This window comes from Physeter macrocephalus, chromosome 19, assembly GCF_002837175.3.
Source record: "Physeter macrocephalus isolate SW-GA chromosome 19, ASM283717v5, whole genome shotgun sequence".
Lineage (NCBI taxonomy): Eukaryota > Metazoa > Chordata > Mammalia > Artiodactyla > Physeteridae > Physeter > Physeter macrocephalus.
Window position 1 is genome coordinate 20,069,012 of NC_041232.1, and position 24,137 is coordinate 20,093,148.

The window sequence follows — 24,137 nt, forward strand, 5'->3', positions numbered from 1 at the left end:
TGCTGGCTGTTCTGCGTGTTCAGCGATGCGTGAGGGTGACGAGGTGGAGCTCTCCCAGCCCCTGTCCCGCTGCCTGTAACTCAGGCTGCAGAAGCAAGTCACGGATGCCGGGGCAGGTCAGGAAAAAGCCCAGAAGTGAAAAATAAGAGGTGCAAGCGATATGAGAGGAGTGAGCAAAACTTTAGCCGTCTCTAAAAAAGAAATAGACAAAAAAGGAAAGTGGGGACAAGCCAGGAGAAAGAGAAAAGGCAGATGATGCTGAAAATATGCCAGTGCCCACTGTAGTGGGTTCAATGGTGACACCCCCCCCAAAAGATGTGCCCGCATCCTAACCCCCAGGTTAGGGGGTTTGAATCTTCACATGTGACCTTATTTGAAAAAAGGTGTTTTCAGATGCCATTAAGGACCTTGAGATGAGTTCATCCTCGATTAGGGTGACCTCTAGATCCAGTGACAGGCATCCATGTGAGAGAAGAGAGGGGAAAGGCCAGCTGAGGATGCAGGCAGAGATGGGAGTCATGTGGCCTCAGCTAGGAACTGTCTGGAGCCACCAGGAGCTGGAAGAGGCAGGGAGGACCTTCCCCTAGCACCTCTGGAGGGAGCACAGCACTGCCCCCATCTTGATCTCGAACTTCTGGCCTCTAGAGCAGTGAGAGGATACATTTCTGTTGTTTTAAGGCACCTAGTTTGTGGTCATTTGTTACAGCGGCCCCAGGAAATGAATACACCCACCTTCCAGGCTGAGCTCAACCCCTGACTAACCCATCCTGCCAGGCCATCAGTCACACACACTCCCCCCGCCAGGCACTGCGCTAACCCTTCCTGCAGCCCCACCATGACCCCATTTCACAGATGAGGAAAAGCGAGGCTTAGGGCAAGACGGCTGTCCCAAGATCACTCACAGCGGGTGTGGTGGGTAGGGTTTGAATCTGCGCATCTCAGCCTTACAGTGCCCCCGCTTATACCCCCTTCCAACACCACACACACACACACACACACACACACACACACACACACACACAATCTGGCTTCGGGGGGTGTGGGGCGGGCGAGCTCAGCTTCCCAGGGGAGGACAGGGCAGGCCTAGGGGAGGCTCCTGTTGGGGTTGGGTGCCGCTCTGGGGGAAGAGCCTCAGCTCTCTGGGCAGAGCAGGAGTGTAGGGCAGCGTGGGTCCCAGGAACCTCTAAGGAGTGAGGGCCCCACAGAAGGGGAACTGACTGACGTGGGGGTGGGGGGTGGCAGGAGGGGAGCATGCAGATCTGAGGGGGCCCGTCTTGGCCAAGCGCCCTCCCAGTCCTTGCTGATGACGATGCATGGGGCTTTGGGCTCATTTATATAAGAACAAGAATGAGATCATTCCAGACGCCCGTGGTTTAGGAATTCGTTTTCACAAGGGCCTCTCTTAAGATGGGCTCAGCTTGGCCACAAAGCGAACCCAGAATTTCTTAGAAGTCTCTGCAGTTCCTCTATCTTTAAATAAGCCCATTTCCCCTCCATCCCCTCAAGGGACCCCTCCACAAGGAGCCCTGGGAGATTTCCGAACAACTTACACCCACCCAACTCCACCCCCCCACCAGCAGCCACTGGGATCCTTTTAAAATGTAAATCAGATCTTCTTCTTCCACCACCTCCCCCCCGCCCCCCGCAAAGGAACCCCACCCCTGGGCAGGACAACAGGGGAAAAGCTGTGAATCCGGAAAAGCTGTGAATCCTTAGGTGTGATAAAGAGAGAATTTCCTTCCTCCAGGAAGTGTTCCGGGTGAGGGTCTGGGTGTCTGCACCTATGTTCTAACAGCTCAACACAAAAACATTCATATTTACACACACACACCCACACACACAAAGCGAATACACACACACAAAGCGAATATAAGGAAATGTTAACCATGATGGATTCTAGATAGCGGGCTTATAGGTGTTCACTGTTACTCTTCTGTCAGATTTCCTGGATCACTGTCAAATTTTCCGAATAACTAAAAATTCTTAAAGATTTTGTATTCTTTATTAAGAATACATTAAGAATAAGTGTCCAGCTGTGTTTAGAGTAAAATCTAGACATTCCATTTCCAGGTGACCTGGCGCCCATGATTTTCGACCACAGCCCCCCACGCATGCCCTGTACTTCAGGCTTGCCTGCTACATGCTGTCCTGTGCTACCCCCCAGGCCGGTTCCTGCTTCAAGGCCTCTGCACTTGCTGCGCCCTCTCCTTGACACTCACACCCCCAGATATTCACACGGGTGGTCCTTTCTGGTCATTCGTCTCTCAGTACCGTGGTAGGATATCCAGGCTGTCCCCGACCCCATCCCTCTGCTCTGCACTTATCACCGCGTCTCCTCCACTCAGGCGCACAGCAGGTGCTCAGTAAATATTTCTTAACTCTACGAATGAGATGGGATGCCCCGTTTCATGAACCCCATCTATCCAGCCAGGCACCTCTGGTCATCATCCAGTCAGTCTGGGAGTCTGAGGAGGTTGGAAAGAAAAGGGAAGCCCACCACTTCTCACCCCGTGGGGCCCTGGGGTCTAGGGTGCTGCCCAACCAGCTCCCCAGTCACCTAGCATCTGAGCCAGAAATGTATCCCTTCTCCAAGGGCCCAGCCAAGGTCTAAGGCCAGAGCAGGGTGGGTTCAGAAACTGGTTCAGAGGGACCGAGGCCCTCAAGTGGTGAAATCAGAGCTTTTGTGAGATGGTCTGAGCAACAGCAGCTCTCTCTCTGGCTCTAGAAGACTCAAACCTGCTGTAGAAATTCAGGTCCCAAAGGAAAACCAGCTTGTCAAGGTACTAACATGCAGACTTGAAGAAAAAAGGCATAGAAATGAAGGGGCAACCTGATCAAACCACTCCTGAACTCCACTCAGTGGACTTTATCAGCTACACAAATTCCTTTACTGTTTAAGCCCATCTGAGCCAGTGCTTCTTCCTCTCACAGCTGAAAGAATACTAATGGGTAACTCCCCCTCCATCACCCAGCCCTAACCTCACCCAGTGAATCAGTGACGTAAACGCCCACCCTAAACCACAACTAAAGGTGTTCTTTCACACGTGCTCTCCCTGCCTTGGGCATGCCTCCATGCCCAAGCTGAGATGGCAGAGACTGCAGTGGGATGCAGGAGTCCATACCACTTTCTAAGCAACGGGGGCCTCACTGCTTCTCTGGGCCCGGATTTTCCTGAGCCCGGAATGGGCACAGCGGGCTGGGCAAAGCTCATTTCTCAGGGAGCCCCCTGCAGCCACTGCCACCCAGCACGCAGCCTACCCTAGTCATCCACCTCTGCCAACAAACTTCTCTCTTTCTGCCTAAAATAGCCACAGTAGGGCCTCTGACAAGGAACCAATTTTCCCGGCCAACATTTTGCTTTCTCCCCTTCCAGGCTGGAAAAGGAGGGGCACAGTTCCCAGCCTCCCCACCCACTCACGCCCCAGCTTCCTTGAGGCAGCCGAGCCCTGAGCACCCAGCTTCACGGAAGCAGCTGCTGTCTTTTCCCGTTTCTCTCACTGCCCTTGGCTTTTCTTCACACCCTGGACATGCAGGAATGAGCTGCGGAACCCAGGGACCCCGGTGGGTGTGGCCTGAGTGGCCTGGACGGTCTCGGCTCTCAAGGAAGCCTGGTCCGTGGAGGGGAGGGGGCAGCAGAAGAGATTCCAGGGGTGGGGGACGCGGTGATGACTTACCCATTGTTTCCGGGCGTGATTCCTCCTCTTGAAGTACAAGATTAACTTTTTCCGCATCGCCTGGTTTCTAAGGAGGATGGAAACGGCCAACCGGGCAGGTCAGAAATGCAGGCTTTCAGGAATTCCGTCCCTTGCTGAAGTTTGCCCCTACTTGCCCCTATTGGCTCCCGGTGAGCTAAGACACATCCGTAGCCACCCAGGGTGAGCCACGAACTGCCAATGTGTGTCCTTCCCCCGTCACGTACAAGGTGTCCCCACCCACACCGAGGCTGAGCGTGGTCTGCAGAAAAGAGGGTTCCGAAGGACGGCGAGGTCTTGTGGCTTCCTGCCCTCCCTGGAGCTGCCATCACCCCTACAACGCACCCAGGCTCTCCTCTCCCGTCAGCCACACCTGCCATGGGAAACCGGCCAAAGAGAAACTGCCACAGCCTTAGAAACGCAAGCCGGGGAGACCAAGCCCCCGAGACCTGCAGCTGCACAGAGGCAGGGTCTTGGGGTCTGGCCTCTGTGACCCCAAGCCACCTCCAACCAAGCCCCTGCTCTGCCCCCCTGGGGTGGGGGTGACATGGACAAGCCAGCGACAGGCTGGTGGGAGCCAGCGCAGCAGGAAGCCCAGGAAGCACCTGAGGGGTCTCATGCCTCAGCTCAGGGAAGCCAGCCCCCTCTCGCCATCAAGGCCCTCAACCAAGGAGGCCACACACAGCACTGCGGGCTCGGAGGGCAGCGGGCGCTTCCCCGGGGAGATGCGGGCTGTTCAGAGGGAAAGAGAGGCGGGCACAGGAGAGAGACACCAAGACCAGGAATGAGGGAGAAGGAAAGAGAGCAGAAAGACAGACAGACAGAGCCCCAGAGGAAGACAGGGAGACAGAGGGAGAGGGAGCGACACAGGTGGATGAGATCAGATCCCAAATGAGGACAGACGGAGAGGGGCCTGGCAGAGAGAGAGACAGAGAGAGAGACAGAGAGAGACAGAGGGGAACGGGCCAAAAGGCAGAGGAAGACAAGATCCAAAGAAAGGGGGATGATGGATGAACAACAAGGCCCTGCCGTACAGCACAGGGAACCATATTCAATATCCTGGGATAAACCATCATGAATATTAAAAAAGAATGTACATATATGTATAACTGAATCACTTTGCTGTAGAGCAGTAATTAATACAATGTTGTAAACCAACTCTACTTCGGTAAAATGAAACACAAATTAAGGGGGATGGAGGCCCAGAAGGAGACTCAAGAGATGCAGACCGATACAGAAGAGGATGGAAGACTCACCCCCAAGCACCCCCTTCCCCTCGGCCCTTTCCCCACAACTTCCAACGCACAGCGGAGTGTAGCAGCTGGGGCCTGCGGGGCTCACAGACAGGCCCCGGAGAGCCCATCAGGCCCGCGAACCGGCGCGCCCCCCAGCCGGGTGTACAGCAGGGTCAACGTTTCTGGGGAGGGGCCCCCCGACTTGCTCGTATTCTCAGCCGCATCCAAACTCTTACCAAAAGCTTACAAACTGAGGACTGGGAGCCCCGCCCCGTCCAGCCTCCAGGAGGTATGGTACCTGTGGGCCACCAGGACCCCAACCTCAGGAAACAGACAAAGAGGAGGGCACTCCAGGCCCTGATGGACGAGGAAGCTCCCCCAACACATGCCTCCCGGGGGCTGAAGGGCCTGAAATCAACCTGCCCTGGGGACCCCTTGGGGAGTCACTCTCTGCTCCCTTATCCCCCGCAAACTGATACCACTGCCTCAGAGACCCACCTCCCAGCGGCCGTCGGGGTGTGGACCAGGGTCCCCAGGCCTTGCGGCGATTTCCAGCAGGAGGTCGGCATCCCCACTACCTGGTCTCAAGTCGGAGACGCTGATGGGCCTGCATGGTCCCTCTTCACCTGTGGACCCCAGCCAAGCTCAGCCCTGTCTCCACCCATCTCCGGACAAGGAAAGGCCACGCCCACTTCCAGGAGAGTAAGTGAGGGGACCCTCAGCTCCCTGGGTCATTCTGGTCTCGCCTCCCATCGGCCAGGCCTCCCGCCTCGAGGTCTCGATACTTAACATCAGCCTCCCCCTCCCGAGCAGGACAGGCGCTGGGGGTCCTCAGTCACACAGGCTGAGACCACAACCCCTCATTCCACAGCAAGGTGTCTCTGAACAAATCTCAGATGGTGTCAGCCTCAGTCTCCTCATCCGAATAATGGGAGCAGTAGCATTGTGCTCCCATCTCCTCAGTCATTCAGCAAACGTTTACTGAGCACCTACTGTGCGCCGGGCACTGTTTTGGGCCCTGGGGACATAGAGGTGAGCAAGACAAAGTCCCCAGCCCTCATGGAGGTGACGCTTAGAGGCACCACACTGACAATAAGCAAGATAATCAAGATAATCCTGGAGTTAGGAACTTACATGGAGGGTGGGATAGTGACTGGGGGAGGGGAGGATGTAGCTGTTTTAGATTCAGGGGTACAGAAGAGTCTCTCAGAGATGGCTGCGAGCTGATATCTTGATCACCAGGAGGACCCAGCTGTGGGGCGATCCAGAGGGAGATGCACTCCTGGCAGAGAGCACTGGGAGTGCAAAGGCCCTGAGGTGGGAACAAACTCAGAGTGTTTGAAGAACAGACAGAAGACCCACGTGGCTGGAGAGTGCTGAGCGGGGACAGAGGGGAGGAACAGGGAGGAGGAGGAGAGCCGAGAGGTTGGCAGGCCCGGCTGTACAGGGCCTTGTGGGTCGGGGCAATGGAGAGAGTTTGGACTTGGAGACGGCGGCTGAGAAGGCCAAGAAGCAATGACAGCCCAGAGCAATGAGCCCACTAGCACCGAGGTCTTGGTCTCTAACACCATTCTCCAATAAAAGGAGCCATTTCTCAGGACTTCCCTGGCAGTCTGGTGGTTAAGACTCCGTGCTTCCAATACAGGCAGCGCGGGTTCGATCCCTGGTCAGGGAACTAGGATCCCACATGCTGCGCGTGCAGCACGGACAAAGGAAAACAAAAAAAAAGAGCCATTTCTCCCTGGAGGAGTGGCTGCATCCAGAGCTGCGGCAGGAAATATACAAGATGAGCCCAGAACATTTTTAAGTAAAGAAAGGGTTTCCGACGGCCAAAGCTGGAACAATTTGAGAGGCAAAATAAATAAAGCTAGTATTAGATTATAGCCCGAAGAATAAAATAAATAACCACGCATCCACACGGATATAAATAAATGACCAAATAAATAAATAAAGGAGGGCGAAGGGACAAATGTTCCTTACAGAATTCCAATTAATAAATGTAGAAGGACTGAGGGAAGTTGAAAATCGCTGTTAGATACCACGGTGCTAATTATTGCAGGCTAGACCCTTGCATGAACGTTAAATCAGTTGGCAAAACTTTGAGGAAAGACAGGAAATTTGCAGAGCCTCGAAGCATTTCCCCCAAATATTTACTAATCATTCTGGCAGTTTAACTTGTGTCCACGAATTCTTTGATATTCCCCCTCCAGGAGGTGCAGCTGGACTCCCCCCCCGCTTGACAGTAGGCTGGACGGTGACTTGCTTCTAAAGCACAGAGTAGGGACAGGAAAGACGGCAACTCAACGGTGGAGACACGGCTGACACCTCCCTGAGCAAGCGGGCAAAGTCAACACCACCTGCAGTGACATAAACACCTCCAGTCAGGGTGTCGGGTGCTCCCGATATATCATGATGGGAAGGGCACCCCCTCACCTCTGTGGGACTCTTCCCCCAAATCCACAAGCCCAGCGGCCTCCTGAGAAAATATCAGACACACCCAAATTGTGGGACATTCTGCAGAACCCCTGACCAGTCCTCTTCAAAAGGGTCAGGGTCCGGAAAATCGAGGAAGACTGAGAAACTATCACAGAGCGGAGACCCAGGGGACGTGAGGACGAAATGAGGAGCAGGAACCTGGATCAGATCTTGGACCAGAAGAAGGACATTAGTGGGAAAATTGGGAAAATCCAAAGGAAGTCTGTGGTTTAGCTAATAGGACTGTACCGCTGTCCCTTTCGTAGTTTTGATAAATGTACCTTGTTCGTGTCACATATTCGCATTGAGGGATGCTGGGTGGAGGGTATACGGGGAACTCTTAGTGCGGTCCATGGGTTCCACGTCCCTGGATATGGGGCCGAATGCACTGTGCCGTTTTATATAAGGAACTTGAGCATCGCGGATTTTGGTATCCACGGGGTTCCTGCAACCAACCCCCCTCACTGTACTACCCTGGCAACTCTTCTGTAAATCTAGCTATTTTAAAATAAAGACTCAAAAAAAAAAAAAAAAAGAGGGACCAGACCTATGTTGAAATGCCACAGTGAGATCAAAGACAATTTATTTTAGAGCTTGCAGGGGGCTTGGTGTATGTTATGAATTGAAATGTGTCCCCCCCCAAAGAAGATGTTGGGGTCCTGACCCCCCACCCCCAATACCTTAGAATGTGGCTGCATCAGGAAATCAGGTCACTACAGAGGTCATCAAGTTAGCATGAGGTCAATAGGGTGGCCCTGATCCCATTTGACTGGTGTCCTTATAAAGAGGAGAAATTTGGACAGAGAGGCAGATACACACAGAGGGAGGATGACATGAGAAGACACAGTGAGAAGGCCACATGAAGACGGAGGATTGGAGTGAAGTGTCTACAGGCCAAGGATCGCCAAGGAGGCCAGCAAACACCGGAAGCTGGAAGACACCCGGAAGGATCCTCCCCTAGTGTCTGCAAGAGATCGAGGCCCTGCCGATACCTGGATTCCCGACTTCTGGCCTCCAGAGCTGAGAGAAGATGAATTGCTCTAGCTTTTAGGCACCCAGGTTGTTGTGACAGGTTCTGGCAGCCTGAGGAAACTTGCACAGCCTGTAACAGCTTCAACAAGCACGGTGCCGTGGCTTCGAGCTGAAGAGGCCTCGGTGAGAACAAAGACTCGTGGGGGCAGAGGTGATGCACGGAGCCGCCTCTGTTCCCCGCAGCTACCAGAGGGCACGAATTCTCCCTTGCTGATCCGGGTTTCCTTCCAAAGCAAAGCACCGCGACTGGCACCCAGAAGCATCTGCTTACTGCCAAAGAGGACAAATGTCAAGTCCACAGGTTGCAAATGGGCACAGTCCACCAAGTGGAGCCAGCTCGTGAGACTGTTGTGTTTGGACTGCGGTGCTTTCTAAAAAATCTGAATTTGTTGCCAGTATTGAAAATCAGAAGCTGCTGCGTAGAAAGCTCAACATAAAGCTTCTCTTTTAAAAAAATTCAGGCAGCCTGGCCACGCTCCCTGGTGGCTACAGACAGGGAACTAAGAACCAACTGCCCCTTTAAAAGCATGAGGAGCTCACCACTCCCCCCAGTCCTCACCACTCCCTACCGCCTCCCACCAGCCCTTTCCCCTCTAACTTTGTTCCCGCCCTGGAGGCATGCATCTGGGTGGTTCGCAAGCCCCTAGACATCTGGTTTGGGGTGACCACTTGTGCAACATTCTTCTGGCAAACACTTTTTGAGTGTTTATTTTGTTCCAAGAAGTGTTTAGGTATTGCAGCTGCTAACGGCATACTGCAGACAAATCTTCTCTGCTGAGATGTTGTCCAAAAATAGGGAACAGAGTCCAGAGGGCTCTGGAAGGACAGACAGACCAGCAACGTGATGAGTTTGCCGGTGGAGGCCTTTATAGGGTGCAAAGGATATCTCAATCTCCTGGAGAAGTCAGGGTTTAAAAAAGCACAGCCTGTCAAGAAATATAGGCCTTGTCGGCTGACACTGAACTAGGGGGAGAAACGGGAACCAGGAAGGAGGAAAAAGGAGATGGAAAGTCTGTAGACGTTCGAGGAGAGTCTGGCCAGGCCCTGGGTGGGACTGGCCCTGGGGTCTATGGAGTTCTGAAAAAGGAAAGTGTGGGGGCAATCAGGGGAGGCTTCCTGGAGGAGGAGAAGTTTGAGATGAAGCTTGGGAGAAGTAAAGCAACGGGGTAGGCAGAGGGAAATGAGGCGAATACTGGGTTCCGGGGGAGTAAGGGTGACAGTGAGTTTGGAGGGAGTGAGGAGGGGCGTTCAGGGAGAGCCAGACCCCCGACTGTGGGGGAAGCAGCCCATGCAGGGCCCTGAATGCCTTAGGAAAAGCGTGTCAGACTGGGGTGACTGATGGTCCAAAACATGCTTACTAGAGGCCAAGCACTTTTCCCATGCAAAATGACTCCAAGGAGACCAACTTACTGACAAGCTAAGTGATGTGACTTGCCCGAGGTCACCGGGCTAGCGAGGGGAAGAGTCCGGACTGCAGACCCAGGAGAGAAAAGCAGGGTGGGTGCACAGATTGAGCTGGTCTAGGAGTTTGGCTGTGTGGCCCTGGGGAAGTTACTTAACATCTCTGAACCTCCAGAGCAAGACCACAAGGACCTGTTAACAGTAACCTGGGTCCTGAGCACCCTTTCCACCTGCACGGCCCCAGGGCATCAGCTAGCCCTCAACGAGGGCTGAGGAGGGGAAAAATCAGTCTGAAGACAAGAAAATCGGGAAGGAAGAGCTACCAGGAGCTAGCAGGCTTCCAGGCCCCGAGGGGAGGAGAGGACACCAGGTGAAGGGGTGGCCACAGCAGAACACACAGGAGCCTCAACCATCACCATTGCATCAATCCCATGCCCTTTCACCGAATCACCTGTGGGTTTCCCAACCCAGTGAATTCAGCTCCGAGCTCTCCCGGCAGGTCCGGCCTGCAGAGGGCGGGCCAGTCCCTCCACGGAGCACGGGCTGATGCGGCTCTGGGGTTGCCCGCCCCCCACCTCCTGCCCTTTCCCCTGCTTCCCAAAGCCCCGGAGGTCTGAGGAGTCACTCCCGAGGCCTGGGGCTAAGACCCCACAGCGAGTCACCCGCCTCCCCCCCACCCCGACCCCGCCGGGAGCAGGGGTGGCCATCCCCACACCTCCCCGCAGAGGCAGGCGGCAGAGGACAGCAGTTGAGGTGGGTACAGGTGACTTCAACACATCCGCAACTGCCAGTGCAGTAGTAAGTCAAGCGTGAAATTAACTTTAACTCCGCGGCCCCAGCGCGCAAACACTGAGAAATTAAAGTGACAGGGCAAGGTCCCTTGGGGAGGGGATAACCTTCCACCTGGCGGCAATTGCAGCAGCCGGAGAGAGGCTGGGAGGCCCGGCTGGGGTGACCTGGTGAAGCTCTGCACCCTGAGAAGCAGCCCCAGCCTGATCTGTCTTATTGTCCTTATCAAGCTGTCTTTCTATCACAGGCATATTTATTTATTGTCTGTCTGCAGCACCAGAATGGCAGGCCTCATCCACTGCTCTCTCCCCAGGGCCCAAACAGCGGCTGGCACAGAGCAGGTGCTCATAAATATTTGAATATTTGAATGAATGACTGAGGGATAACTCTTGATCTCTGCTGATAAAGTAAAAAGAACAAAAATCACAGAACACTTCCTACACGCCTGACGCCGAGCTCAGCACTTCAGGGACGGTAATTCATCGAATCTTCAGCAACCCATCTCACAGATGGGGCAACCAAGGCACTGGTAGTAAGTGACTGGCCACACGAGCCAGATGCTTGGGGCTCTCAACATGCCCCTGGCCCATCGGCTCCCAAAAATCCAATCAAATCACTTCTCAGCATAAACTTCATCGTTGGCCTCCCTTCGCACAGATAACAAAACCCAGACTCCTCACCAGCTCTGGGTGATCTGGCTAGCACCTTCCTCCCCCTCACCTACCCCCTCGGGACATACCCGCCTGCTCTGTCCAGCCCCAGGGCCTTTGCACTGCCTCTTCTACCTGCCTGGGGGGCCTACACTCCAGCTGCCGCACAGTCCCCGAACGTTCCCTCAACTGTTCGGTCCTGCCCTGATCTCCCTGGCTAAAGTCCCTCCTTACTTTCTCTCCCATCACCCTGTTTGCCGTCTCCACAGCATTTTTTAAAGTAAATGACTGCACTGACTTCATGCTGACCACACTGAAATTAAAATTACTCAAGTGATTATGATTTCGGAGGCAAACTGTGAAAAAAAATTCAAGTTCTAAGAAGAAACCCGTTCAAATAACTTGCTTACAGATACATTTTTCTACCATAAAGCTGACCACTTATAACAGGAAAGATCTTAAAATTATTTACCTCTATGTTTTAAACTTAAACATCTGTTCATCTGTGACTTAGATTTGGAACAAATTTCACTAGGCGGTTACTTACACAGCCAAAACGTACTCTAGCAGGCCAGAGCCATCCTCCGATGAAGGTTATGGGATATAAAAATAGGGCGTTGGTTCAGTAAGCTTATAGCTGTATTCTACTTGAGAGATGTGGCAGCATCCTGTTTGCTAGTATTATCTGTATGGCCCCCTTTTCCCTTTGTTGTTTGGATTCTACGGCTGTTTTCTTGGCCTGAAATCATCCATATAATTCAGCTTAAAATATCACTCATTCTTAGTTTAGTGGAAAAACTTATGTAAAAGTTTCAGGGGAAGAATATTGCTATCAAAACTGTTATGCTGAAAGGAAAAATAAAACTAGGTATATTAAAGCATAAAGAGCTTAAGATAGCTGTGTGACCACAGTATTTTTCATTAGCTGATGTTTTCTTATTCACTTATTAACTCACTTGTTTTAGGTCTCCCCTGCTAGATAAAACTTAATGAAAGTATATGGGTGGGCTTCCCTGGTGGCGCAGTGGTTGCGCGTCTGCCTGCCGATGCAGGGGAACCGGGTTCGCGCCCCGGTCTGGGAGGATCCCGCGTGCCGCGGAGCGGCTGGGCCCGTGAGCCGTGGCCGCTGGGCCTGCGCGTCCGGAGCCTGTGCTCCGCAACGGGAGAGGCCGCAGCAGAGGGAGGCCCGCGTACCACCCCCACCAAAAAAAAAAAAAGAAAGTATATGGGTAACTTTGTCTTGTTCACAGCTGAATCCCCAGGTCCCTAGAACAGGGCCTGGCACATAGTAAGTGTGTATTGAACGAACGAATGTTCCCAGCAGGTTTGCCCAGATGAGAACACCTCACCCGCATCCCCTAAACCAGCTGTGACAGGCCCCAAAGGCCCCCCTGTCCTCACCTAACATCCATCTGGGCCTCCCCCACCCCCAGCAGTTGTCCCCACGGTGAGGCAGGTCCCAGGAAGCTTATAAAGACTAAGGTGGCCTGACTGGAAAAGAAACCATGTAAAGTTGAGAGGGATTTGGTACCTGAGCAGCGAACACACTCTAAGGCCAGACAAAAGCACAGGCCACACGGGACACAGAAAGCCTAGCACTACACCAGTGCTCCCAGTACAGGACACTCCGCAGCCCCTGCCGGCCACAGGCTGAGTGACAGCCGGCAACACAGGTGAGGCATCCTCGGCAGGTGCTCTCGAGCCCGGGTGGGCCAAGGACCTTGCTGGCCACACGGGATTTTCTAGGTTGCTCCATCAGCGACTTGGGGGTGGGTGGCCGTGCTGGCCACCAGAGCCTAGACGAGTCGCTCGAGTCCAGAAACTACAACAGAAGGGACCTCCACAACAACTAGTCCAGCGCCAGGGCAGCTTGAAAACCATCGGGAGGTTTGCATGCCTCCCGGGATGGGGAGCTCACTGTTGCACGTACACCCTGCAATTCCACCCCAAGGAAGCTCAGGCAATCAGACCAAACGGGACTGCCCACTGGGCCAGCTAAGCACCGCCCTCCCGAGGTCACGCAGAAATGAACCTTGAACAGTTCCATGACTGTGATCCCAAAGGGTCTGCCCCTAAGCTAACGGTCCCAGAGTGCTCGCAGACACATGTTCCTCAAGGGGCAAGACCCCTTTTACCTTTCGGGCTCCTGGATGACAACATGAGGTAACATCCCCTCCTCAGCCAGGGAGCCTATGCTCCCACTAACGCACCCCAAGAAAAAAGCCAGCCCCCTTCCGGCAGCCACACCTCCAACACCTGGCTCCCAGCTTGAACACACAAAGTCACTGGTCTCCAGCACAGGCCGGCTGTCCCTGCCCTGCCAGCTCGGCGCACACCAACCGTGGGGGGCACTTCACTGATATTTTTTCGCTTCTAGCATCCATCTGGGAAAAGGCCCCGTCACTGGGATAGGTCATATTGGCCACTCCAAAGCCTCTGGGTCTGGGTTAGCGCTCCCAGCTGCTCCACACGGGGCTGTGCCACAGACGGACACCCTGTGCGGACCACAGGACAGTCCCGAATATGCTGACATCAGAGGCCAAACCGTGGGCCCCTGCTTGCTCCATGGCCGTCCCCGTCACCTTGAGCTCACGCCCCTCCGCCCGGCACCTTCCTCCTGCTCAAACAGCCCTCCTCCCCTGTCTCTCCAGAGCTGTGCGTGCAGCTCGCCCACCCTCCCCAACCCCAGGTCTGTTTCCCAAAGCGTCACGGGGCCACCCCTCTCTGCCCCTCCCCTGGCCTCGCAGGCCTCTCCATCCTAGGCCCAGAACTCTTGCCCAGATTGCCCCCTTCCATCCCCTCCTCCAGCACCTGGCCCGGGCTGGGAGCCCGCTGGGAACTGAGAACCCACATCCCACCCTAGGCCCCCACCCCGCTGTGCATCTGCACGGCTGCCCACGGCTACTCACATTTTGATGTTCTCATGATACTGCCTGGTGTCGGAGGGCTGGTTGTACAACGGCTGCAAGGAAAGAGACAGGGAGGCGCGTCGGAGCCGGGCCTGGGCTGTGGGCGGCCGGGGCGAGCTGGGCCGGCTACTACCCCACTGCAGAGCCCTGGGGCCCCTCAGCCGCAGCGCCCCAGGCCCTGGCACCAGGGAGCTGTCCACTGGTGTGGGAACCAGCTGCCGGCAGGCATGAAACGGAACACGGGGACCCAGCCCTCAGCCCCGGCCAGGAACAGGCTGTAACACTCTGGGCACAGCTGCGGGTACCATGAGCCCTCACCGCAGCGGCTGCCGTGGCTGCTCTGCAGGACACGGGGCAGGGCTGGCCTGAGCGTCCAGGGACGAGCACACACATCCCAGGGAAGCTGAGATCAGCAATGGTCTTGAACGGGGAAGACTGCCAAAGCACCGTGAGATGCCCCGTCACCACCGCTGACCAGCAGAAGACAAAACAGCCAAACAGTGCCAGGGGTTGGTGAAGACATAAGGAGACTAGAAGGCGCGCACATGGCCGATAGAAACGTACGCAGGTACACGTGCCCCGGAGGTGTGAAAGGATGAAGGTGGGTGTGCCCTACGACCCCCTTCCCCTCCCGCGGAAGCCCTGGAAGCGGTCGGGCACTGTGGCCCGCCAGGAGATGGACGCCGGAACGCCCGGACCGCGTTGTTCATAACAGCAACGCATTAGAAGCAAGTTAAGTGTCCACCTCCAGAAAGAGGAAGGAATAAGTTAGGACGCGTTTACACCTCGAAGACTACACAGCAGTGAGAAATGAATGAACTGGGCGCACATACAGCAACAAATCTGCAAATGAAAAGGAGGAAGTTGCTGCAGTGTCTGCGATGGGGCAAGAGCTGAGCTCGATGTCGTGTTATCTCCCGGCTGGATGGCATCGCTGCAGTTAGGGGCTAACCCCCGGGTTCGCATTCCGGCTCTGCCACTTTCCAGCTGTGCGTCTCTGGGTGAGCCACTTAAGCCATCTGTGCCCCAGGTTTTCATCTGTAAATGGGGTTAAACTCAGAGAGTTGTTGTGAAGATCAAAGGAGGTAATGCGTGCAAAGCCCTCAGCCCAGCGCCTGGCAGACTGAGAGGTCCAAGAAGTCTCGGGGTCATTATCACCATCAGGGTGCAGTGACTGCATTCATGGAAGCAATTTTTCCTGCCCCGCCCCCCGTACCCACTCACGCCCTTGCTTTGGCCAATGGGACAGACGCAAACTTCATGAAAGCAGACGAGGCGTTTCTGCTCTTTCTTCCTCTCTTGTTCGCCTGCCTCCCCCAACCCCCGTCAAGAGACCAAGTGTAGCCTGGCAGAGAGCTGCATGGAGGACAGCAGCACCATCCCAGCAAAACCGTGAGCCGCCAGCTGACCTCTCAGCTGCCCACGGATGTGAGGGAGCTGAGCCCAGTCGAGAGAAATTGCTCAGCCGACTTCTACACTCGTGGAAAACAGCAAAAGGTTGTTGTTTCAAACCACTATATTTGGGGCTGGTTTGTGACACAGCAGTCGCTGACTGATACAATTACCATCCCCATTTTACAGGTGAGAAAATCTAGTCCCTGAGAGGTTAAAACATTTGCCTCTGGCTGGTAAGAGATAAGGCATCCCGCCTCTCAGCTCCAGCCCTGGAGGAAGGGGTTTGCCCTTTCTCTGCTTGCTCCCCTCTCTGCATGTCCCCCTCTTTATGTCTCTGTGTGTCTCTTTTTGTGTTGCCCTCTCTTCCCTTCCCTCTCCCCTCCTTGCCCCTCTCTGTCTCACACACCCACACAGGTAGCAGGAGCCTCCCAGACAGCCACGGATGACTGTGGTACAAAAACCAGGTACAGAGTGTGATGGGTCAGGCCGGGCAGGTGAAGATGGAGACGTGGTGTCCTGAAGCCTCAGGGCAGGGCCCCGGGGTGAGGGAGGAGGGCACGTCAGGCCCCACCCTTGAACTTCTCCCTGAGCATGGACCTGAATGCACCTCCTGACATCATCCCAGCCGATGGGGACCACCCACAAGCAGCATGGCCACAGGTCCAACCTGCCGCGTCCCCAGGGACAGGCCTCCTGCCCTCTGTGGACAGGGCGGGATCCTCAAGGAGGGGCCTCTGCTGCCCTGGGAATCGCAGGCAGCCTTGGCTGAGGACAATGGCACCTCTCTCCCGGTGTCCCCCAGGTTCCCTCCGTGACAAGTCACCATTACTCAGGCAATTGCAGGCCCCACGTCCAGCTACTCCCCCTGGGATGGAGCTGTCGCCCCATGGCTAGCACAGGCCATGTCCCGCCACACTGGGTCAGCTGTCCTTCCAAGGTGCTTGGCTCAAAATGGGGAGGTTTCCCCACCCCCACTCTGGGTGTCTGAACAGGAAGGCAACAGGAGAGACCACGGCCAGACTCACTGCAGAAATTCCCAACCAGAGAGGGGCAAGACGCTCCTGCACGTGGTGGCGAGGCCACATCTCAGGACAGCAAGGAGCCCTACAAAGATGCCTGTGCTGAATTCCGGGGCATCAAATGCCCGCGTTTAACCCCAGGTGACCCTGCGTCCGGTCCTTTACGTTCCTCACAAGCCAATAAAACACAGGCCGGGAGGGAATGAGTGTGGCTTAAAGGTTCAGTTTCCAGGAACAGATGGGCCCCAATTTCACCAGCTGTGAGACCTTGGACACATGCCTTCAACGCTCCAGGACTCGGTTTTCTCATATGGAAAATGGGTGTAGAGCAAATAGGACCTACCTCACTGGGCTTCCGAGTAGCCCAGGAAATGTCAGACTTGGTGGCTCAACTGCTTTTTTTTTGCTTTTAAAGATGGCCAAGTCTCCACGGTCTAAGGAGGCCAGGAGGGGCTGAAGGACCACATAGAGAGACCCCGGGTGCCGGTGACGGGCGGGGGGCGGGGGGGCAGCCCGTTTCTACAAAATGGGATGGGCCAGAAAAGGGGAGACTGGCTTCTGGGAGGGCAGCGGGGTCCCAGCCCACCTCTGACCTGCCAAACTCGCAGGGGAAGGAATCACTTTCCCCCTCCAGCCCCGCTGGGTAAGAGGAGGACACAGCACCCTGCCCCTCCAGGTGGTGTTCAGCAAAAGGCCAGGAAGAAGTCAGAGAACACTGTGGGGTGCGCTGCCTCTGACCAGAGGGGCTGTCCCCCAGGGAGGCACTCGCTGGGCATTCTTTGAGGTACACTGAGACCTGGGCGGGAAGGGAAGCCTCTGGGCCCAGGGCGGCCTCCGCTGGCTGTTTGTTGCCACGGTGACGGGCTGCCGCCTCGGAAGACGAGCGAGTGGGTCGGGGGGTGAGGAAGGATCGTGATACCTCCTTGGCTGGTGCACTGCTGAGGGGAGGGCAGGGCCAGAGGGGGTTCCCCCCTAACGCCCCTCCTCGCCACCTGCAGGCGGGGGAACGCACAAGGCCCGGCAAGGCCTCCTTCTGTCCCAGGAGGCATGTCCCCAGTTAGCGGCCACGCGGCCACCTTGGCCTTCACACCCACAGCAGCTTTCTCTGCTACCTCCCAGGTTTCCGGCCCCCGCCAAGGGGACGCGAGACCTAAGAGGGGAAGTCCCTGCCGCGGACCCCAGAGGAGCGAGGCTGGGGGGCCTAGGGTACCGGCAGGAAGGCCCGCCCCCCCCCCACGCCTCCATTTCCTCCTCTAGAAATGGGGGCGCAGCCAAACAATCGGAGGCAGAAAGAGAGCACAAAGGCGCGGGTGTGCCAGACTGTAGGGCCCCAGGCAGAAATGACTAAGAAAGAGGAGCTGGGCCTCGGGGAGAGGGAAGGAGGGTCCCCTCCAGACCTGACGGCAGGCGGCCGGCGGGTGGCCGAGAAGAGCCAGGTGGACGAGCTGCTAGAAACGGAGAGTCTGCGCTGGCCCTCAGCCCTCTGGTGACACGGCGTTCTTAAAATAACACCTCTGAACAGGAAGGAAACCAGTACTCAAAGCGGCAGGGCGAGGAGGCGGGGGATGGGGCTGCCCACACCCTCCTGCCGCTGCCCGCTGCGGGCCAGGCCTGGTCCCCAGGGCGCAGGGATGGAGGCCCGGGCCGCGCGGAGCCCTGCCTGGAGCCGTCGTGCTGTTCGCCATCTTCCTCTCCCACGCGGGTTCCTCCGGGGCCCAGGCCTCCCCCCAGGGAGGTCACAGAGCGCTCAGCACTGTCTTCCTCGGCTGACTGGTCCCTGGGCCGCAGGTGGGAGAGACCTCCAGGGAGCTGGACTCCCCGGGGGGCGGCCCAGGGACCCGAGGCCCGGCCTGAGCTCGGACTCCGGGGTAGCACGAAGCGGGCCCTGCTGCGGGTGCGTCTCACAGCTGCCCCTGCTTGCAGGACGCCTCTGGTCACTCGGGCCTGGTGGGAGCCAAGACGGAGGGCAGACCCGTGCACAAGCGGCCAGCCACAGCCCCCTGGGCTCAGCACACCTCCCTGCTTCATCTCGTGCTGTGTGACCCTGGGCAAGGCCCTGCCCTCTCTGAGGCGCACCTAGAGAATGGATGGTGACACTTCCACGAGGCCTGACACACAGCAGGTGCCCTGTCAACGTGAGGCCCCTCTCCAGCCCCACTGAAGGCCACCAAGCCAAGAGCCGACCGACTGCCAGAGCACTGCGGTGACAGCCACGCAGCGCCCCCAGACCTCGGCCTCCTGTGCCACCAGCCTTGAGGAAGCCTCTACTTTGAGACCACCAAGCAGAGGACAGCCTCCTCGCCCCCGAAGACCCAGGAGAGAATCACTGAAACTGTGAGCCCAGCGGACGCCCTGCTGTTCTCAGCGGCTCCCTTCACACTCCAACCCCCTACTCAGGAGCCTCCAGGACCAATTAGGTCAGGAAAGGGGAGAGGGAGAGCCTCCAGGTCTGGAAATGGTGGGGTGGCGCCTCTAGTCCTGCCGGCCCCACTGGCAAGAAAGGGAAACCAAGGTGAACAGCAGCTTACTGGTGGGAATGGAAAATAGTGGGGCGACTCTGGAAAACCGTCTCGCAACTAATTCCTCAAGGGACTAAAAACGGAATTAACGCGACCCAGCAGGTCCAGGCCGAGGTATCTACCCAAGAGAAAGGGAAACACACATCCACGTGGAAACCTGTACATTAATGGTCACAGCCACTTCCTTCATAATGTCCGAAAGCTAAACCAACAGAACGCCCACCAGTGAATAAATGGATAAACTAAATGTGGTCCCATCCGTACAATGGAATACGATTCAGCCATAAAAAGGAATGAAACACCAACACAGGCTATACCTCATGGATGAACCTTAAGAACAGGATACCGAGTGAGAGAAACAGACACAAAAGCCCACGTATTGTATGATTCCACTGACACGCAATGTCCAGAACAGGCAAACCCATAGAGACAGAAAGCAGACTAGTGGTTGGTGGGGAGGGAGGGGGAGAGGAAGGGGGGGTGGGGGGTGGGAGATAAGGAGGTGATAGTTCAGGGAACAAAGTTCTTTTTGAGATGGTGAAATGTTCTCAGATCGATTGTGGAGATGGCTGTGCACATCCGTGAACATACGAAAACCCACTAACTCGTATTCTTTAAATGGGTGAATTGTACGGCCTGTGGATTACATCTCAATAAAGCTACTTAAATTTTTTTAAAAAGAGGCTGCGAGAGACATCCCAGAAAGCACGCCCAAAGGGAAGCAAGGCCGCAGGCTGGGAGCCTGTCCCCCATCCCAGGAGAGGCGCTGGGCCCTGCCCCTGAGCTGTAGGAGCCCCCCACTCCCCGTCTGGCTCTGCCCCCTGAGAGGACCTGGGAGCAGTAAGTGGCCAGCTGCTCACAGCTCCTCAGTGGCCTAAGCAGACGGACCCCAGGCTGTGGAGCAGCTGTCACTGCAGAAACAACTCCGGAGCAAACAGCTCTTCCCTCCTAAGGCTCCACGACACCGGGTGTGCTCACCACAGGCCAAGTGCCGCGTCCGTGAGCCTTTTCCCCGCACCAGTTCACCGTCCCCTCATCAAGATCCTCGGCTTCCCCGTTTCACAGATGAGAAAACCGAGTCCCTTTCCCAAGGCCACTCGGCAGACACACGGTGAAGCCAAGTTTAAAATGAGGCTCCATATGCGTCAGATTTTTTTCCACCCCGCGGCCTGCACGTGCACACACGCACCGCGATCCCTCGCAACCATCCTATGTGCGTGCCCCCTCGCGCTACCCCCGTGGCCCTGCACCCACCCGCTCAGAGGGACAGTGACGGTCCCAGGCAGGTGGGCGCTCTGGCCATTTCTCCCAGGACTCCAAGGCCACCAGCCGGGAGTTTCGGTGCTCCCTTGTTTCCTATCTCTGGAGACACATAGGGTGACGGGTGTCTGGGAGAGAAAAGGCCTGAGTCTGCGTCCCAGCTCTGCTGCTGACATGGCATCTTCCCATCAGTAAAATGACACTGACAACAGTAATGATACCAACAACAGCAAGAACTACCGCCCAGCGCTTACTCTCCATCGGGCTTCACAAAACTTAGCACGGTTCACCTTCACTACAACCCAGTGGGATGTGTGTTATTATCAGTCCCAGTTTACAGATGAGGAAACTGAGGCACAGAGAGGTTAAGACACCTGCTATTAAGTAGCAGATCTGAGAGCTGAACTCGGAGGATCGGGCCCAGAGTGTGGGCTTTCCACGACAAGCTATAGGCCAAATGGGTTGGACTCCAGCTGGTGAATCTTGCAGCCCGACTGGCTGGGCTTGGGAGCACGGCTGCAGTGCCGACGCACCCGTCCTCACCCCCAGTGCGGCCTGCCCGTCGCTACCTGCCCGCCCCTCTCATCCGAAGGGTGGATCTCCTGCCCCCTTCCGAGGACAGGGCAGGGCTTGGCAACAGACGACTTCTCCTTCCCTTCACCCCGCCCCCCCCCGCCACCCTGCCCACCCCCTCCCAGAGCGCCCCACCCTGTTCCCCAGCTCACCAGCTCCACCTGGGGCCCCAGGCCTTCCAGAATCCGATGTGCAGCCTCGGCCTTCTTCTGCGGGGTGACGGAGAAGAGGAGGAATTAAAAAAAAAAAAAACACCAGCAGACACACACACACACACACACACACACACACACACACAGAACTCTCGTGCTGTGTGACCCTGGGCAAGGCCCTGCCCTCTCTGAGGCGCACCTAGAGAATGGATGGTGACACTTCCACGAGGCCTGACACACAGCAGGTGCCCTGTCAACGTGAGGCCCCTCTCCAGCCCCACTGAAGGCCACCAAGCCAAGAGCCGACCGACTGCCAGAGCACTGCGGTGACAGCCACGCAGCGCCCCCAGACCTCGGCCTCCTGTGCCACCAGCCTTGAGGAAGCCTCTACTTTGAGACCACCAAGCAGAGGACAGCCTCCTCGCCCCCGAAGACCCAGGAGAGAATCACTGAAACTGTGAGCCCAGCAGACGCCCTGCTGTTCTCAGCGGCTCCCTTCACACTCCAACCCCCTACTCAGGAGCCTCCAGGACCAATTAGGTCAGGAAAGGGGAGAGGGAGAGCCTCCAGGTCTGGAAATGGTGGGGTGGCGCCTCTAGTCCTGCCGGGCCCACTGGCAAGAAAGGGAAACCAAGGTGAACAGCAGCTTACTGGTGGGAATGGAAAATAGTGGGGCGACTCTGGAAAACCGTCTGGCAACTAATTCCTCAAGGGACTAAAAACGGAATTAACGCGACCCAGCAGGTCCAGGCCGAGGTATCTACCCAAGAGAAAGGGAAACACACATCCACGTGGAAACCTGTACATTAATGGTCACAGCCACTTCCTTCATAATGTCCGAAAGCTAAACCAACAGAACGCCCACCAGTGAATAAATGGATAAACTAAATGTGGTCCCATCCGTACAATGGAATACGATTCAGCCATAAAAAGGAATGAAACACCAACACAGGCTATACCTCATGGATGAACCTTAAGAACAGGATACCGAGTGAGAGAAACAGACACAAAAGCCCACGTATTGTATGATTCCACTGACACGCAATGTCCAGAACAGGCAAACCCATAGAGACAGAAAGCAGACTAGTGGTTGGTGGGGAGGGAGGGGGAGAGGAAGGGGGGGTGGGGGGTGGGAGATAAGGAGGTGATAGTTCAGGGAACAAAGTTCTTTTTGAGATGGTGAAATGTTCTCAGATCGATTGTGGAGATGGCTGTGCACATCCGTGAACATACGAAAACCCACTAACTCGTATTCTTTAAATGGGTGAATTGTACGGCCTGTGGATTACATCTCAATAAAGCTACTTAAATTTTTTTAAAAAGAGGCTGCGAGAGACATCCCAGAAAGCACGCCCAAAGGGAAGCAAGGCCGCAGGCTGGGAGCCTGTCCCCCATCCCAGGAGAGGCGCTGGGCCCTGCCCCTGAGCTGTAGGAGCCCCCCACTCCCCGTCTGGCTCTGCCCCCTGAGAGGACCTGGGAGCAGTAAGTGGCCAGCTGCTCACAGCTCCTCAGTGGCCTAAGCAGACGGACCCCAGGCTGTGGAGCAGCTGTCACTGCAGAAACAACTCCGGAGCAAACAGCTCTTCCCTCCTAAGGCTCCACGACACCGGGTGTGCTCACCACAGGCCAAGTGCCGCGTCCGTGAGCCTTTTCCCCGCACCAGTTCACCGTCCCCTCATCAAGATCCTCGGCTTCCCCGTTTCACAGATGAGAAAACCGAGTCCCTTTCCCAAGGCCACTCGGCAGACACACGGTGAAGCCAAGTTTAAAATGAGGCTCCATATGCGTCAGATTTTTTTCCACCCCGCGGCCTGCACGTGCACACACGCACCGCGATCCCTCGCAACCATCCTATGTGCGTGTCCCCTCGCGCTACCCCCGTGGCTCTGCACCCACCCGCTCAGAGGGACAGTGACGGTCCCAGGCAGGTGGGCGCTCTGGCCATTTCTCCCAGGACTCCAAGGCCACCAGCCGGGAGTTTCGGTGCTCCCTTGTTTCCTATCTCTGGAGACACATAGGGTGACGGGTGTCTGGGAGAGAAAAGGCCTGAGTCTGCGTCCCAGCTCTGCTGCTGACATGGCATCTTCCCATCAGTAAAATGACACTGACAACAGTAATGATACCAACAACAGCAAGAACTACCGCCCAGCGCTTACTCTCCATCGGGCTTCACAAAACTTAGCACGGTTCACCTTCACTACAACCCAGTGGGATGTGTGTTATTATCAGTCCCAGTTTACAGATGAGGAAACTGAGGCACAGAGAGGTTAAGACACCTGCTATTAAGTAGCAGATCTGAGAGCTGAACTCAGCTCTGGCCATTTCTCCCAGGACTCCAAGGCCACCAGCCGGGAGTTTCGGTGCTCCCTTGTTTCCTATCTCTGGAGACACATAGGGTGACGGGTGTCTGGGAGAGAAAAGGCCTGAGTCTGCGTCCCAGCTCTGCTGCTGACATGGCATCTTCCCATCAGTAAAATGACACTGACAACAGTAATGATACCAACAACAGCAAGAACTACCGCCCAGCGCTTACTCTCCATCGGGCTTCACAAAACTTAGCACGGTTCACCTTCACTACAACCCAGTGGGATGTGTGTTATTATCAGTCCCAGTTTACAGATGAGGAAACTGAGGCACAGAGAGGTTAAGACACCTGCTATTAAGTAGCAGATCTGAGAGCTGAACTCGGAGGATCGGGCCCAGAGTGTGGGCTTTCCACGACAAGCTATAGGCCAAATGGGTTGGACTCCAGCTGGTGAATCTTGCAGCCCGACTGGCTGGGCTTGGGAGCACGGCTGCAGTGCCGACGCACCCGTCCTCACCCCCAGTGCGGCCTGCCCGTCGCTACCTGCCCGCCCCTCTCATCCGAAGGGTGGATCTCCTGCCCCCTTCCGAGGACAGGGCAGGGCTTGGCAACAGACGACTTCTCCTTCCCTTCACCCCGCCCCCCCCCGCCACCCTGCCCACCCCCTCCCAGAGCGCCCCACCCTGTTCCCCAGCTCACCAGCTCCACCTGGGGCCCCAGGCCTTCCAGAA

General features: G+C 56.1%; 1 protein-coding gene across 5 annotated transcripts in view; it reads right to left on the reverse strand.

Annotated features, from left to right (window-relative positions):
- Positions 1 to 21,153, reverse strand: part of NCOR2 (nuclear receptor corepressor 2) — a 124,620-nt gene extending 103,467 nt beyond the window's left edge. For all 5 annotated transcript variants that reach the window (XM_028480324.2, XM_055080609.1, XM_055080608.1 and 2 more), the window contains exons 1-3: positions 21,102 to 21,153; positions 14,184 to 14,236; positions 3,675 to 3,741 (exon numbers count right to left, since the gene is read on the reverse strand). In XM_028480324.2, the coding sequence (XP_028336125.1) occupies positions 3,675 to 3,731 (57 nt within the window). In that variant the 5' untranslated portion in view covers positions 3,732 to 3,741; positions 14,184 to 14,236; positions 21,102 to 21,153. The remainder of the gene's footprint in view (positions 1 to 3,674; positions 3,742 to 14,183; positions 14,237 to 21,101) is intronic.
- Positions 21,154 to 24,137: the final 2,984 nt, after the last annotated feature.